At 43.4% G+C, this 12,694-nt stretch overlaps 1 protein-coding gene and 1 pseudogene across 1 annotated transcript in view; both read left to right on the top strand.

Annotated features, from left to right (window-relative positions):
• Window positions 1–1,612: 1,612 nt before the first annotated feature.
• LOC147897292 (uncharacterized) lies at window positions 1,613–3,040 on the top strand (annotated as a pseudogene).
• A 4,291-nt stretch (window positions 3,041–7,331) lies between these two features.
• Window positions 7,332–12,694, top strand: part of LOC147897291 (uncharacterized) — a 41,377-nt gene continuing 36,014 nt past the window's right edge. Inside the window, exon 1 of the mRNA XM_087380844.1 lies at window positions 7,332–7,444. Within this exon, the coding sequence (XP_087236970.1) occupies window positions 7,332–7,444 (113 nt within the window). The remainder of the gene's footprint in view (window positions 7,445–12,694) is intronic.

Below are 12,694 nucleotides of genomic sequence, written 5' to 3'. Positions count from 1 at the left end.
CTAAACGACCTTAAGGTGAAAACCTTTGGATTCACCTAAGAGTCTAGTTTGTGATGATGGATTTGCACAACCACAATGAATCTTACGAGATCATTCTCAGACAACCGTTTATGTGCAATGCCGGATTGGTCCATGATTAACTAGCAAATAACATTTACCTATGCAAGGATGGCCAAGTCGCAAGGCTAGACATGCATTAGGAGAAAAGGGAGATCATTTTGGGGCCCTAAGAGAAATTCATGATTTCTTGATGTATTTTGGATCCAAAATATGTAAAAATAATAAAATAGTTAATAAAGTAGGTAAACATGTCAGAGAATGATAGAATATGGGTATTATTCTTTATTTAACACACACCTTTTTGGATTCAATGCTCCTACACTCCACTTCTTTCTTTCAATCAGCCACCTCCACGATTCATTTAGCTTCTTTGTAATGGCACCGTAACGTGTCACCATCACCTCGTTTTTCAAATTTTCCAAAGCTTATCGCCATCTTGAATTGTTTCTATAGGGAGATTTCAAAGCAATGGAACTTCACTACTCTCAAATGATAGAGTCCAACTATAACATGACAAAACAAGCAAACAAGAGACGGCTGCACCACCTTCATATTGACTTAGCAGAAGAATATGCACTTTTGCCAAAACGACAGTGTATAAGCACGATGCAAAAAGAGAATATGAGGAGAGAGGGCTTACAACATATTGACATATGGTGCGATGGAAACATTTATCCAAAATGTTTGGTCAAAAGATCTATGCCTCCATTTTCAAATCTGACAACTTTACTAAAATTTGTTGGCAACAGAAATAAAGGTATGTTTGGATACATTAGAGCCCAATCTAAAGTTGTGCATATGTATAAGTCTTTATATGAGCAAGAAGCACACACAAATATGCAAGAGCTAGAAGAAAGCTCCACATTGAAGAACCAGCTACAAAATGAAATCGAGGAACATACAAGGATGAAGGAGAAGTTACCGAAAGCAAGATCAAAAGCAACCCCATTGGGGGATAGGCTTATAAAAAGAAGTCTCTGCAACATTGCAAAATTGAAGGCAAGAAGTGGAGGATGCAAGTGAAGAGTTCAAGAAGCACGGCATGTTCCTTTTTACTATTTTTTGTGTGAAATATACATAAGTTTTGTTTTGTTAAGGAAAAAGTGGAGCAAAAAACTTAGGTGCATGGTACTATTTGCAGGAAAATATTGGAGCTGCAAAAGGAGAATGTTGATCCAAAAAATCTTCCAGTGAAACTAATGAAAGGTCTATTTTCAACCACTATTGCGAAAGGGATGATTGAAGAAAAGAAGTTTAAAAACATCAAACATAATGTTGTGCAGCAGTTTGTTAATAGCAGCAAAGTCGATGTGAACTTAATCCAAGAGGTTCTCGATGAGAGTGGAGTTAGCAAGAAAGGTTACTCTTCTATTTTCAAAGCAGTATCATCAACTTTGAAAGATCAAAGGATCAAATGTGTGTTTCTTCCAAATCTTGCACAAGTATGGAAGTTAAGATGTTCACTCAACCAGGAATTAGATCAATTTATCAAAAATTGGTTTCATATTGATGGTGTGTATGAAGGCAAAAAGGGCAGCACTTTATATAATCCATGGAACAAATCTTTGCTGATCTTGAACAATTACAGAAAAGAATGGTTGAATCCTATGAAATCACTTTTGAAGAGTGCCAAGGGTGGCTTATATTTGTTATTAAGCTAGACGAATGTGAAATTGTGAAGGAAAGGAAGATTGAAAGAGTAACCATCACCCTTATGAATAGAGCTCTTGATCCATTAATAACAAAAGCAAGCTCAAAGTTTTTCAGTGTATAATTAGAAACACATATTTGGTGGTTGGGGGCATTTGAGGTAACTTAAGAATTTTAATAGTTTCTCGTTCTTATAATTTGTTGATGTATGATTCTGTCCACAATGTCTAGATAATTCATTAGTTTTTCATTTTGTAATGTCAGGTTAAGAGAGAGATGGTAGGTTAAGAGAGAGGACCACGAAACTCTACTTTGGGTATTCTATCATATGGATATACCAGCAGTTATCAAAAACCAAGTGCAAGGAGGGCAACTAAATGTTGAAGGTGTAGGTGATTTCCAAGTTGATTGGCATATGACAGGGGACCTCAAGACTCTTAAGTGCATGTTCAATATATGCAAAGGAGGTAATTCTAAATCTCCATGCCTTTACTGCAAAGAGCCAGCACATGTTATGGATCCTAAATGGTGGCGGAGAGCTCCTAACAGGGATAAGATTGATCCATAATTCCATGCAGTGCTTGATATTCCATTGTGCAAAGTTCATATATGCACATTGCATGCTTTGTGTCGAATCATTGAAAAGTTGGTTTTTATATATATTGGATTTGCTTGGGAGATTAGACTAAAAAAGCATAAGAAGAAAGCAATTACGGTGTTAGAGAGAGTTTTATCAGACATGGGTCTCCATGGAGGAGATGTTCATATCATAACATACATTAAAAATTCAACAAATGGAAAGGATGTTCCAATCAAACTTTCAATTGGTGGTGTCAAAGCTAGAATGTTTTTATCAAAACCACAGAGAGAAGGAAAGCTTGGTAGATGATCAAGATAGGTTTTGAGGGTGAGAGCCTTTGGAAGCTTGTGCATAATGCTGTCAAAAATGATGAGGTAGATGGTGTTGCTGGAAATGTCAAAGCAGAAGTATGGAGATCATTAGATAAGCTTTTCATACTTTGTGACAAACATACATGGATTAAGTGTGATCACTGTGCCTTGAAAGAGGAGCTTAAAACCTTTGGAAAATCTATGAAACAAGCATGGACAAGTTGCAACATAACTCACTACATGGTAAGAAAAAGTCTTTCATTTTGCAACTCACATCTATTAAATCCTTAGCATACAATAGTGACTATCTTTTCTGTGATTGCAGCATATACTCTACAACCATCTTTCATTTTTTGTCAAAAAGTACGACTACCTTGCAATTTGGTCCACTCAAGGAATGGAAAAGTCTCATTACATAGCAAGGAATGCATTTTTCTAGCACACACAACATAACAGAGGAGCACAAAAGCAAATTGTCTTCATGAAGTCTTTCAGTGGTTCTACGAGGTATACTTCAAAGATTACAAGTTAGGAAAAAGGTTGCATTAGCACAAGTTAAACTTGCCTTTAACATGACCCAAAAGACAAGAAGAAGGCAAATCCTGGAGAACTCAACAGTTGCACAAAAACATGCAGAATGGAGGGAGTCAAAGATTTATGTGAATCACAAGTGGACCGATAGACCTTAAATTCTTATAGAGCAGACCAATGTACACCTCAACAAAATGTAATACAAAATTTGAGTTTTTTTGGGTTCCCTAACCATGGAAATACAATTGTTTCACTCTTTTGTTTCTTCATCGACATTCATTCCTTTGATTCATTTTGGCCTAGAATCTACAAGAGCCTCTCTAAATCTAATCAAATGGTGCTTCTCGTAAGTATCTAAATAGAGAGGACTTTCTATTCCATTTGCCAGAGCATAGGTAGTGTACGTGAGAAAGTACCCTGCCGTCAAGCACTGCTGGCCAGGATAATACCCAAAGATGTCCATTGCAAATGTTTTCTTGATTAAAATCACTTTGTCTTTCTGACAATTCACCTGGTAACCACCAAGGACCTGTGACAAACATGTGAAAAAATAGACAATAGCCTCTCCATTGTTGCTTAGCAGTCTATGGTAAATAAGTATCTTGGCAGAAGACATCTTCTTAATGTAATGTGCAAGGGCTGACAATTGTCCATGTCCCTTTTCTCTACTCCCCATGGATATTCTAAAGAAAACTTTCATATTTAATATACAGCTGCAAGACCAAACAAAAGTAATAAGAAAAAATCTTTACAAGGAATAATAAAACTGCACTAGGAAAAGAGTGACATCATACCTTCATGTTCTCATCCTCCCTTAGAATTTTATTCGTCCAAAGGTTGGTGCTTCTTTCCACCCCAATATCTGCTTCCCCTAGTGTCCTGTGCTCCTGTACCTTTGGTTGGAGATTCATCTGTGCTTGGACCTAATCGAAGGTCTCGTTATCCATTTCCTCAAAATTTGTAGCTTCTTCAAAGCATATGGATAGTGCTTCCTTAGGGTCAAACGTGTCTTCTAAAACCATCAATTTGTCATCTTCAATACCAAGATTTTGTCTAGGCTGCAAGCCTGAGCAATTAAAGCAACGGCATAATCTTTCCTCAAATCAAAGAGGATGGAAGCAAAGGGATTGCACTAGGACCAATTTCCAAATCTAGTCTCTGAGTAGAGACTGCTCCTTTTGACCTCAAAGCTACCAGATCTAAAGCTGAGGCCTCTTTTCTTTCTTCTTCAAGATCAATATCTTGCTCTTCAATTCTTTGGCCTCTTCAATACTCTTGCCCTTCTCTTCAAAACTGGATTTTGAATCTTCCTCCTGCTCTTCTGCCATGTCTTCCTCCGCTCCACAATAAAAATGTAAGAACATTGCAAAATCAAGGCTCTCCTCTAAAAGCCTACATCATCAAATCTCCTATTCAAAGATGTCCTTTGCTTTGGGTCCTTGATCAAATCCTTGATGTGAATGTAGGACTTGTTTTGAGATGACCACCCTACCCTTCTCTATAACCCTATCAAATTCTTTTAGCTCCTCTGCTAAGAATTCTTGGTGCATATCAAGTACAACACTATAATCTAGCTCTTTATTCCACATCTCAAAGAATAGATGGAACTCATGAGCAACATCACACTTCTAGAGAAATTCGAAAAGCAATAAATCAGGTTGCTTCTCATGTTCTTCCAAGGTTTTGCCCTTAAATGGCATTTTTCTCTAAAAGGGCATGCCCTTGATAGTATCCTCTTACTTTCCTGTATCATTTGTTTTGCCCATCAAAAATTGATTCTCTCAAACCAAAAAATTGCAGCCAATCACAAACATGAGGAAAAAGAGATCCATGCAATGTGAGGATGTGGGGGGGGGGCTACAATGAGAGCTATTAAGCCTAAGAGCTATAGTGGTTGAGGGGCATCACATGCAAGAGAGAGAGAGAGAGAGAGAGAAAGAGAGAGAGAGAGAGAGGCTGGTTGTGGTCCTAGATTGTGACCACCATGCTAGTTATATGTGGTCCTAGATTGTGACACCACCATGCTATTCCAGATCTGTTGTTCCTTGGCATGTAGGTCACAAGTTGAACATGGATGTGACCATCCCCTGAACAAGGATTTCACCATCCCATACAACCAAATCTTAGGAAAAATATGCTCAAGAGAAAGGCTTTAGAATAATGTGCAATAAGATGCGATTTGGGGTTTTGGAGGCTCCCAACCCCCTAATCGCATTCTACTGCACATATGGGGGAGGGGATGATTCAAGCTCATATGGGACATGGAAGCTGATGAGTAGGGACTAACTACCAATGTCATTGACATTCAAGCATCTTTGTTAAACATATGCTCTCTAACATATGTGCAACACTTGAATGCAAATGAAGGGGGCTAGGGGGGGGGCTTGGGTGAGTGGCAGATGGGGGGCAGGACTTGGGTGTGCAATAGAACGTGATTTGGGGTTTTGGGAAGCTCCCAAACCCCCTAATTGCATTCTATTGTACAGGCACCATATTGGGGATAGGGGGGGGGAGGGAGAGGGAAAGGGACAGAGGGGGAGAGAGGGAGGGAGGGAGGGAGGGAGGGAGGGGGAGGGAGGGGGAGAGAGAGAGAGAGAGAGAGAGAGAGAGAGAGAGAGAGAGAGAGAGAGAGAGAGAGAGAGAGAGAGAGAGAGAGAGAGAGAGAGAGAGAGAGTGGGGAGGGGGGGACGTGGGCTTGGTTGAGTGTGCAATAGAATGCGATTTGGGGTTTGGGATGCTCCCAAACCCCCTAATTGCATTCTATTGCACATATGGGTGGGAGGGAGGGTTTAGGGTTTAGGGAGCACGGGGAAGGAAAAAGGTCTTGAGTGGCACATGGGAGGTGGGGGGGCTTGGGTGAGAGAGATGGGCAAGGGGGGGGAAGGAGGGGGGGAGGGGAGTTTGGGTGGTTTGGGTGTGCAATAGAACACGATTAGGGGGTTTGGGAAGCTCCCAAACCCCCTAATTACATTCTATTGCATAGGCACCATATTGGGGGGGGGGGGGATATGAACAAACGGACAGAGGGGGAGGGAGGGGAAGAGAGAGAGGGGGAGGGGGAGAGGGAGAGGGAGAGGGAGGGGGAGAGAGGGAGAGAGAGAGGGAGAGAGAGAGAGGGAGAGAGGAAGAGAGAGAGAGAGAGAGAGAGAGAGAGAGAGAGAGAGAGAGAGAGAGAGAGAGAGAGAGAGAGAGAGAGAGAGAGAGAGAGAGGGCGAGGGGCATACCATGACACTCCATGGCAAAGGCACGGACGGCGAGAAGTGAGTGGCATTGGGAGTTGGACAACGTGGATGATGAGGAAGATCTCAATGACCCAAACCCTATATCAGAGGAATAGAAGGTTGCTGAGGCACAAGCCTTAGTACAGAAGTGCTAAGATAAATTTTAATAGTGATCAGAATGAGTAAGGGTTCAAACATGGTTCACCAACAAGGGCTAGTCATAGGAAGTCCATACAAATACCATCCCAAGTGACAGAAGAGAGTGTCCTAGACTCTTCCAAAGAGGATTCCACCCTCATGGATAGAGTGTTTCAAGAAGACCCTAGGGTTCAACAAAAGCAAGCGGAGGCAAGGGACATCATATGATTAGCTACATTCTTGTCCACGAAAGTCAAAATGCCTATTAGATCTCTTTCAAGGGGAAACCCAATCCTCTCGCTTCATCGTAGATTCTAAGACAAAGGAACTTCCCAAAGTTTTTGTAAACAAATTGGGCAAATATTTTGAGAGGGATGTCACAAATGCCATGCACCCTATCTCTTATAAGCATCACAATGTGAAAACCATCTTGGATGGAGGAGCAGGGGTAAGCATCATTACCAAAAAATGCTAGGAAAAATGGGGACGACCACTCATCAATGCCACCTCGTTTGGTAGTGAAGCTTGTTGATGGAGGTATGGCTAGGCCAATAAAAGTGTTGAATGGCATTAAGATCAGAACCTTTGGCTTCATATATCAACTCTCATTTGTATCAATGGACTTCAAGAACCTTTCAAACTCATATGACATCATTCCAAGTAGGCCATTCCTCAAGACTTCCGAATTGGTCCACGATTAGTTGACAAGCACCATCTACCTGAGTAAGGATGGAAAGAGAAACAGGGAAATCATGAGGATACACCTGCCCACTGAGTAAGAATGGAAAGAGAAACAGGGAAATCATGAGGATACACCTGCCCACTTGGAAGTCACACCCAATGGCTGGAAATCTCTTTGCAGTGGAATTTAACATGATAGACCGTAAAGTTACGATAAACAACTTCCAAGCATGTAACGAAAAGGAGAAGCGCACTGATCATGATGATAATTGGTACTTCCTTAGCCCGAGCTCTTGCACAATTGGATCACCTGTTAGCCACCATTGATGTGCCAAAAGGAAGAGGGGAAAAAATATCATCTAATGAACAAATACCAAGACGACCAAGTATCATCCCACTAAACATGATTAATTTGGCACGACAATCAATGGAATGAAAGTGGAGATTCAAGGTAAACTCAAAACTACATTGGCTGAGGTATCTAGGAGTTGTCTCTGCCACAAACAAGTTCACTAAAGATTGAGGTACCCAAATGGAGAAACTTGTCGTCCCAATGGGATCAATCACTATAGAGAAGACACCAAAAACTCAATTGAGGCATGATAAGGCTAAGACCCCAAAGATCAAGGCCAAGCTTGGATCCCAAACTACGTAAAGTTGAGAGTGAAGATGAGGAGGATCTCAAGCAAGTCCCCCCTCATTTAAATTCTTACACGATCCAAGATTGTAAGATCTGATTCAAACAGGCAAAAAGATCTACTAACAAAGGCACAAGCAATGGATATGATGCCCCACCAAAGTAAAGGAACTTGACTTGGTCGACGAGAGGGAAGACCCAAAACCTACATTCATAGTAGCAGACCTTATCCCTTAGTAGGAGCATGATCTGGTCTCCTTACTTAAGGAGTCGAGGACTACTTTTCCTAGACCCACAAAGATATAAAAGGTGTTCCACTTGAAGTGGTCCAACATACAATCCCTATGAAGGAGGGATTGAGGACACTCCGTCAAAGGCCCTACCTGATGAATCCCAAGTATGTAGACCTCATCAAAGAGGAACTTCAAAAGTAAATAGATGCATAATTCATCTATGAGATTGAGCACATTGAATGGGTGTCACCAATCATGATAGTGATCAAGAGGAATAAAAAGATACGAGTCTGTGTAGACCTCAAAAAGGTCAATGGAGTAATATGAGGTGATCACTATCCCTTAGCATTCATAGAGCACATTTTAGAAAGAGTATCTAGAAAGGAGGCCTATAGCTTCCTAGATGGTTTCTTAGGCTATAACTAGGTTTCTATAGACCCTAAAGACCAACACAAAGTGGCAGTTAGAACCAAACGGGGGTCTTGCCTTGAGGGTGATGATTTTTGGGCTAGTCAATGCCCTAGCCACATTTCAAAGGCTGATGATACTAGCTTTCAAGGTAGTCCTTTGAGTTTTCCTTGAGGTGTTCCTGGATGATCTATGCGTCTACTCAAAATGGAATGAACACCTCAGTCACCTCAGATTGGTGCTAGAATAATGTCGGTTCTACATAATCTCCCTCAATATAAATGCCACTTCTAGGTCAAACATGGAGTGCTACTTAGACATGTTTTGTCCAAGAATGGCACATCCACAGATGTCAACAAAGTGAATCTCATTTTGGAGGTTCCCCCTCCCACCAATGCAAAAGGTGTCCAACGTTTCACTAGTCACACTGGTTACTATTGAAGGTTCATCATCTTCTATGCGAACATAGCTCAAACCCTCTACCATCTACTGTTGTATTCATTTGGACAGAGTAGTGTCAATAGGCATATGATATGTTAAAACAACACTTGCCATTGCACTGATCCTTAGACCTTGAGCTAGGATCTAATATTTCACGTGCATATCAATGTTTCAGACTATGCGTAGGATGCGTATTAGAACAACCTGGTCAGAAAAACTTGGACTTTCTAATATACTTTGCTAGTAGCTTCCAGTTGAATAGTGCTGAGAAGAACTAAGATCTTACAATCCTGAATCATGTAGGCCTTGTAATGGGATGGTACCTACTGTAGGTCTTATTTATCTTTAGTTTCCTCCTCTACTTCTGCCAGAGTAGTGGTCCTTTTGGCCTTAGCCTGGCTTGCCTTTGCTGTGCCTTTGGATTCAGGGGGTTTGGGACCTAAAGGGGGCTCTTCCATTACGCTTATAGAGCCGACGGAGGAGGTTACCTTACTCGCCCTATTTCCCCACTTGGAGGAGAACTCATGGTGAGCAGTCATGGCACCTACGTAGGATAGCCAGTGAAGATATGATTTTACCCTCAAGGTTCCCTTGCTTACCTCTCAGGGTTTGAGCATGTTAAACATTCTTAGGGGAACCACCAGGGTCAAACCCTCTAGCTCTGGAGTGGTGATCTGAAACCCTACTCTTTTTGGGACATCTATATTGGCTAAGATGTGCATCCAGTTTTGTGAGAATTTTGGCTTGGGGAGAGGTGCATACCAGAAGTCGTCAGACTCCTTCTCATCCTCTTCCTTGTCACAGGGTTGGAATAGCTTTATGAAGGTGGTTTGGGCGATGGTGTTGGATTCTGTGGCAAAGAGATGTCCTGAAAATGGGTGGGCCTTGTAGGCATCCAAGTCCACTCTCATGGTTTGCTCCTCGTGCCGCAAGTAGATGTTATCATTACGCCAGTCATGCACGAGTCCGGACATTCACAAGAAGGGCCTACCTAGGATATCTTCATATCTCGGTTGCCGAGTGAAGTCCATGACTATGAACCTGAGTGGGTACATGAATCCAAATACCTTAATGTTTGTGCCAGTAAGCACTCCCAAGGTTCAGCAATTCCCCCATCAGCTAACTTTACTACTAGATGGGTCTGTTTGAGTGCAGGTTTTCCCCATTTCACCCAGCATTCCTTGGTGCAAACACTCACTCCTACTCCCCCATCTAGGATGGCTTCAATCTTCTGGTTTTGATAGACTATGGGGATAGAGGCATTCATGTCATCACCCTCGAAGTACTGGCCTAGCTTGTTAATGGGAACCTTAGGTAGGTTTTGCCCCTATTCTAGAGTCAATTGGTTGGGCTTAGGGCTGGCAGGGGCTAGAGGTAAGAATGGTCTATTCATTCAATTGGATAGATCATGCCATAGGATTGGATTTCCTCTTAGCAGGGAAGCGATTGGAATTTTCACCTCTGTTGATAGGAAGGTAGCCAACTCGGCATTGTCACAAGGCTCTTGTGAAGCTTCTTCCTCCGTGGACAACATGTCCTTGAAGCCATACAAGTCTCCTGCATCTTGGAGGTTATGCAACACTAGGTCTTCTTGGAACATCTTCTACATCAGATCCGAAGCTTCTGATTGCTTGAAGCTGATGTGTTCCTCTTCCTCCATCCTCTCCAGTACCTTGAGCAATTTTGCCCATCAGGTGGGTTGGATGAATAGTATCTGACCCTCTATTGGCCTTTAGTCGATGCTCAAACTTTTCTTGGCAGTCCCATACCAAGTTCTGGGCATCTTTCACGTATTGCTTTTCTAGGACCGGGTCAGGATAGGTCTCCTTATAGGAGGGCGAGGGTGCTAGGCCTTGATCCCGCACTGGGTTGTTTACCTCTGGGCTCAGAGGCACTTCAAGGTCACCCTGGGTGGAAGCTTGTTCGAAAGCAAAGGAGGTGGCAAGAGTAGCTATCTCCTCATCAGAACCATCTTGGATGAGCACCTGGTTGGAGTCGTCACCTACTCGAATGGCCTTCTTGGACCGGGTTAGGGGATGTGGGGGAATCTCGGGGCTGGGCAATGGGGATCCTTTACCCTTCCTTGTGAGCTTCCTCATTGCTTTGCCTAATGCCTTGGCTTGCATCTGCGTGACGACTTGTAGGGGCACTGCGGCCACATGGCCCTACTCGATGCTAAGAAGATTAAGGCTGGTACATTTTGGCAAGAGGATTGGGGTTGGTGGTCTCCTTGTGGGACAGTCCTAGAATAGATGCTCAGTTCCACACCCCACACACAAGGGTGTGGGGTTGGTCATGGTTGGAGCGCCGGGGGTACGATCCCTGTATGGATAGTCCTTCAAGAAGTGTGGGCCCTGGCATTTGAAACAGGACACCGAAGGGTTTGAAGCACCTCAGTAGGGGCATTCGCTTGCTCTATGGGGACCTTGGCAGGTGTAACATTGGAGCGGAGGTCTCCGAGCAATTGAGTTTAGGTCTCTCGCCCTTGTGTTCACGAGGGCGGTCTAGAACACGGGAACTTGTTGATCCTTTGGTGGGAGGTAGTGGATCAGGGTGCCCTTCCCTCCTCATAGGGTCGTACTCGTGAGGTCCGTGATCAAGATTTGTCTCCTCCCAGTCATCATTAGGCACTTCTTCTACCAACACTTGATTGACTAGGGCTATACGAGGTAGCGAGGACTGCGGACCCAATATGGGTGGGGGTAACGGAGCTAGCTAAGTTCTGTATGGGCTAGAACTAGCCATGGGACCACCTTGAGTGATCAGGGGGTTAGGTGGGGCCATTAGGGCTAATGGGGGTCTCATTTGATACATGGGTTGGGGAAGGGACCTCAGAAATCAACATTGGGAGGTATCATGATTTCCCCACCTATAGCAGTGTGCACGGTAGAGTGTCGGCCTTGCCCTTAGGCATGGGCACTCATTGCATACCCCACACTAGACATTGTCTCTCCGTGGAAACAAGTGGGGGTTGCTCAGCGCCTCCTTGGAGGTTCCTATCCTCCACTGCTGGCCTAGCTAATCCAATAGATTGGAGGCCAGCTCACTCATATTCAAGACCTTGATCTCATTAGTCTCCTTCTTGATCGATTCTACACTCGAAGACCTAACCGATGGAGCTATCTATGAGGGGTCCGGGGCTTTATCCGAATTTGCCTTGTCCATCATGGTCACATATGCGGATGGCCACCTTGGTGCATAAATCGAAGGCAGTAGGATTCATCACCATGAGGTGGTCATGCAGCTTTGGGTCTACCAATCCGATAAGGAAGGGGGGCAACAGTTGTTCATCACTCATACGGTTCACAGCAGGCATTGAGGTACTTGATCCTAGCAATGTAATCCCTTAGGGATTCCTTATCGTTTTGCTTTACACCATACAATTGGTTGATCAGGCTCCATTTATGGCCGCTAGGGGCGAAACCCACAATAAAGGCCTTTCTCAATGTCTCCCAGTTGATCTTCTCTTCTGGGGTGAGAGCCCTATACCATTGGCCTGCTTTGCCATCCACACTGAGACCAAATGCATTGGCCATCTCTAAGTCTCCGGGAGCACCAAAAGCTTCACAAATCTATTCAAATCGCTCCACATGGGAGACCGAGTTTCCTTCTCCAAGGAACTTGTTCATTAGCTTGGAGATGGCTCCTCGAGGGATTCACAATCCCTGCGGGAAACATTGGGGTGGGTGGTTGTGGTGTGGCCCCCCTTCCTAGCATGTTTGCATCACCTCATCAGTTAACACTATTTGAGTGGCTAGCAGAGGTGGTGTTACAAGGGGCCTGACGGGGCACAAGGCTGGCCT

This window comes from Dipteris shenzhenensis, chromosome 10, assembly GCF_047967505.1.
Source record: "Dipteris shenzhenensis isolate YYH24624 ecotype China chromosome 10, Dip_SZ_1.0, whole genome shotgun sequence".
Classification (NCBI taxonomy): Eukaryota; Viridiplantae; Streptophyta; class Polypodiopsida; order Gleicheniales; family Dipteridaceae; genus Dipteris; species Dipteris shenzhenensis.
Note: the sequence above shows the minus strand (reverse complement) of the source record. Positions and strands in the feature narration are given on the sequence as shown.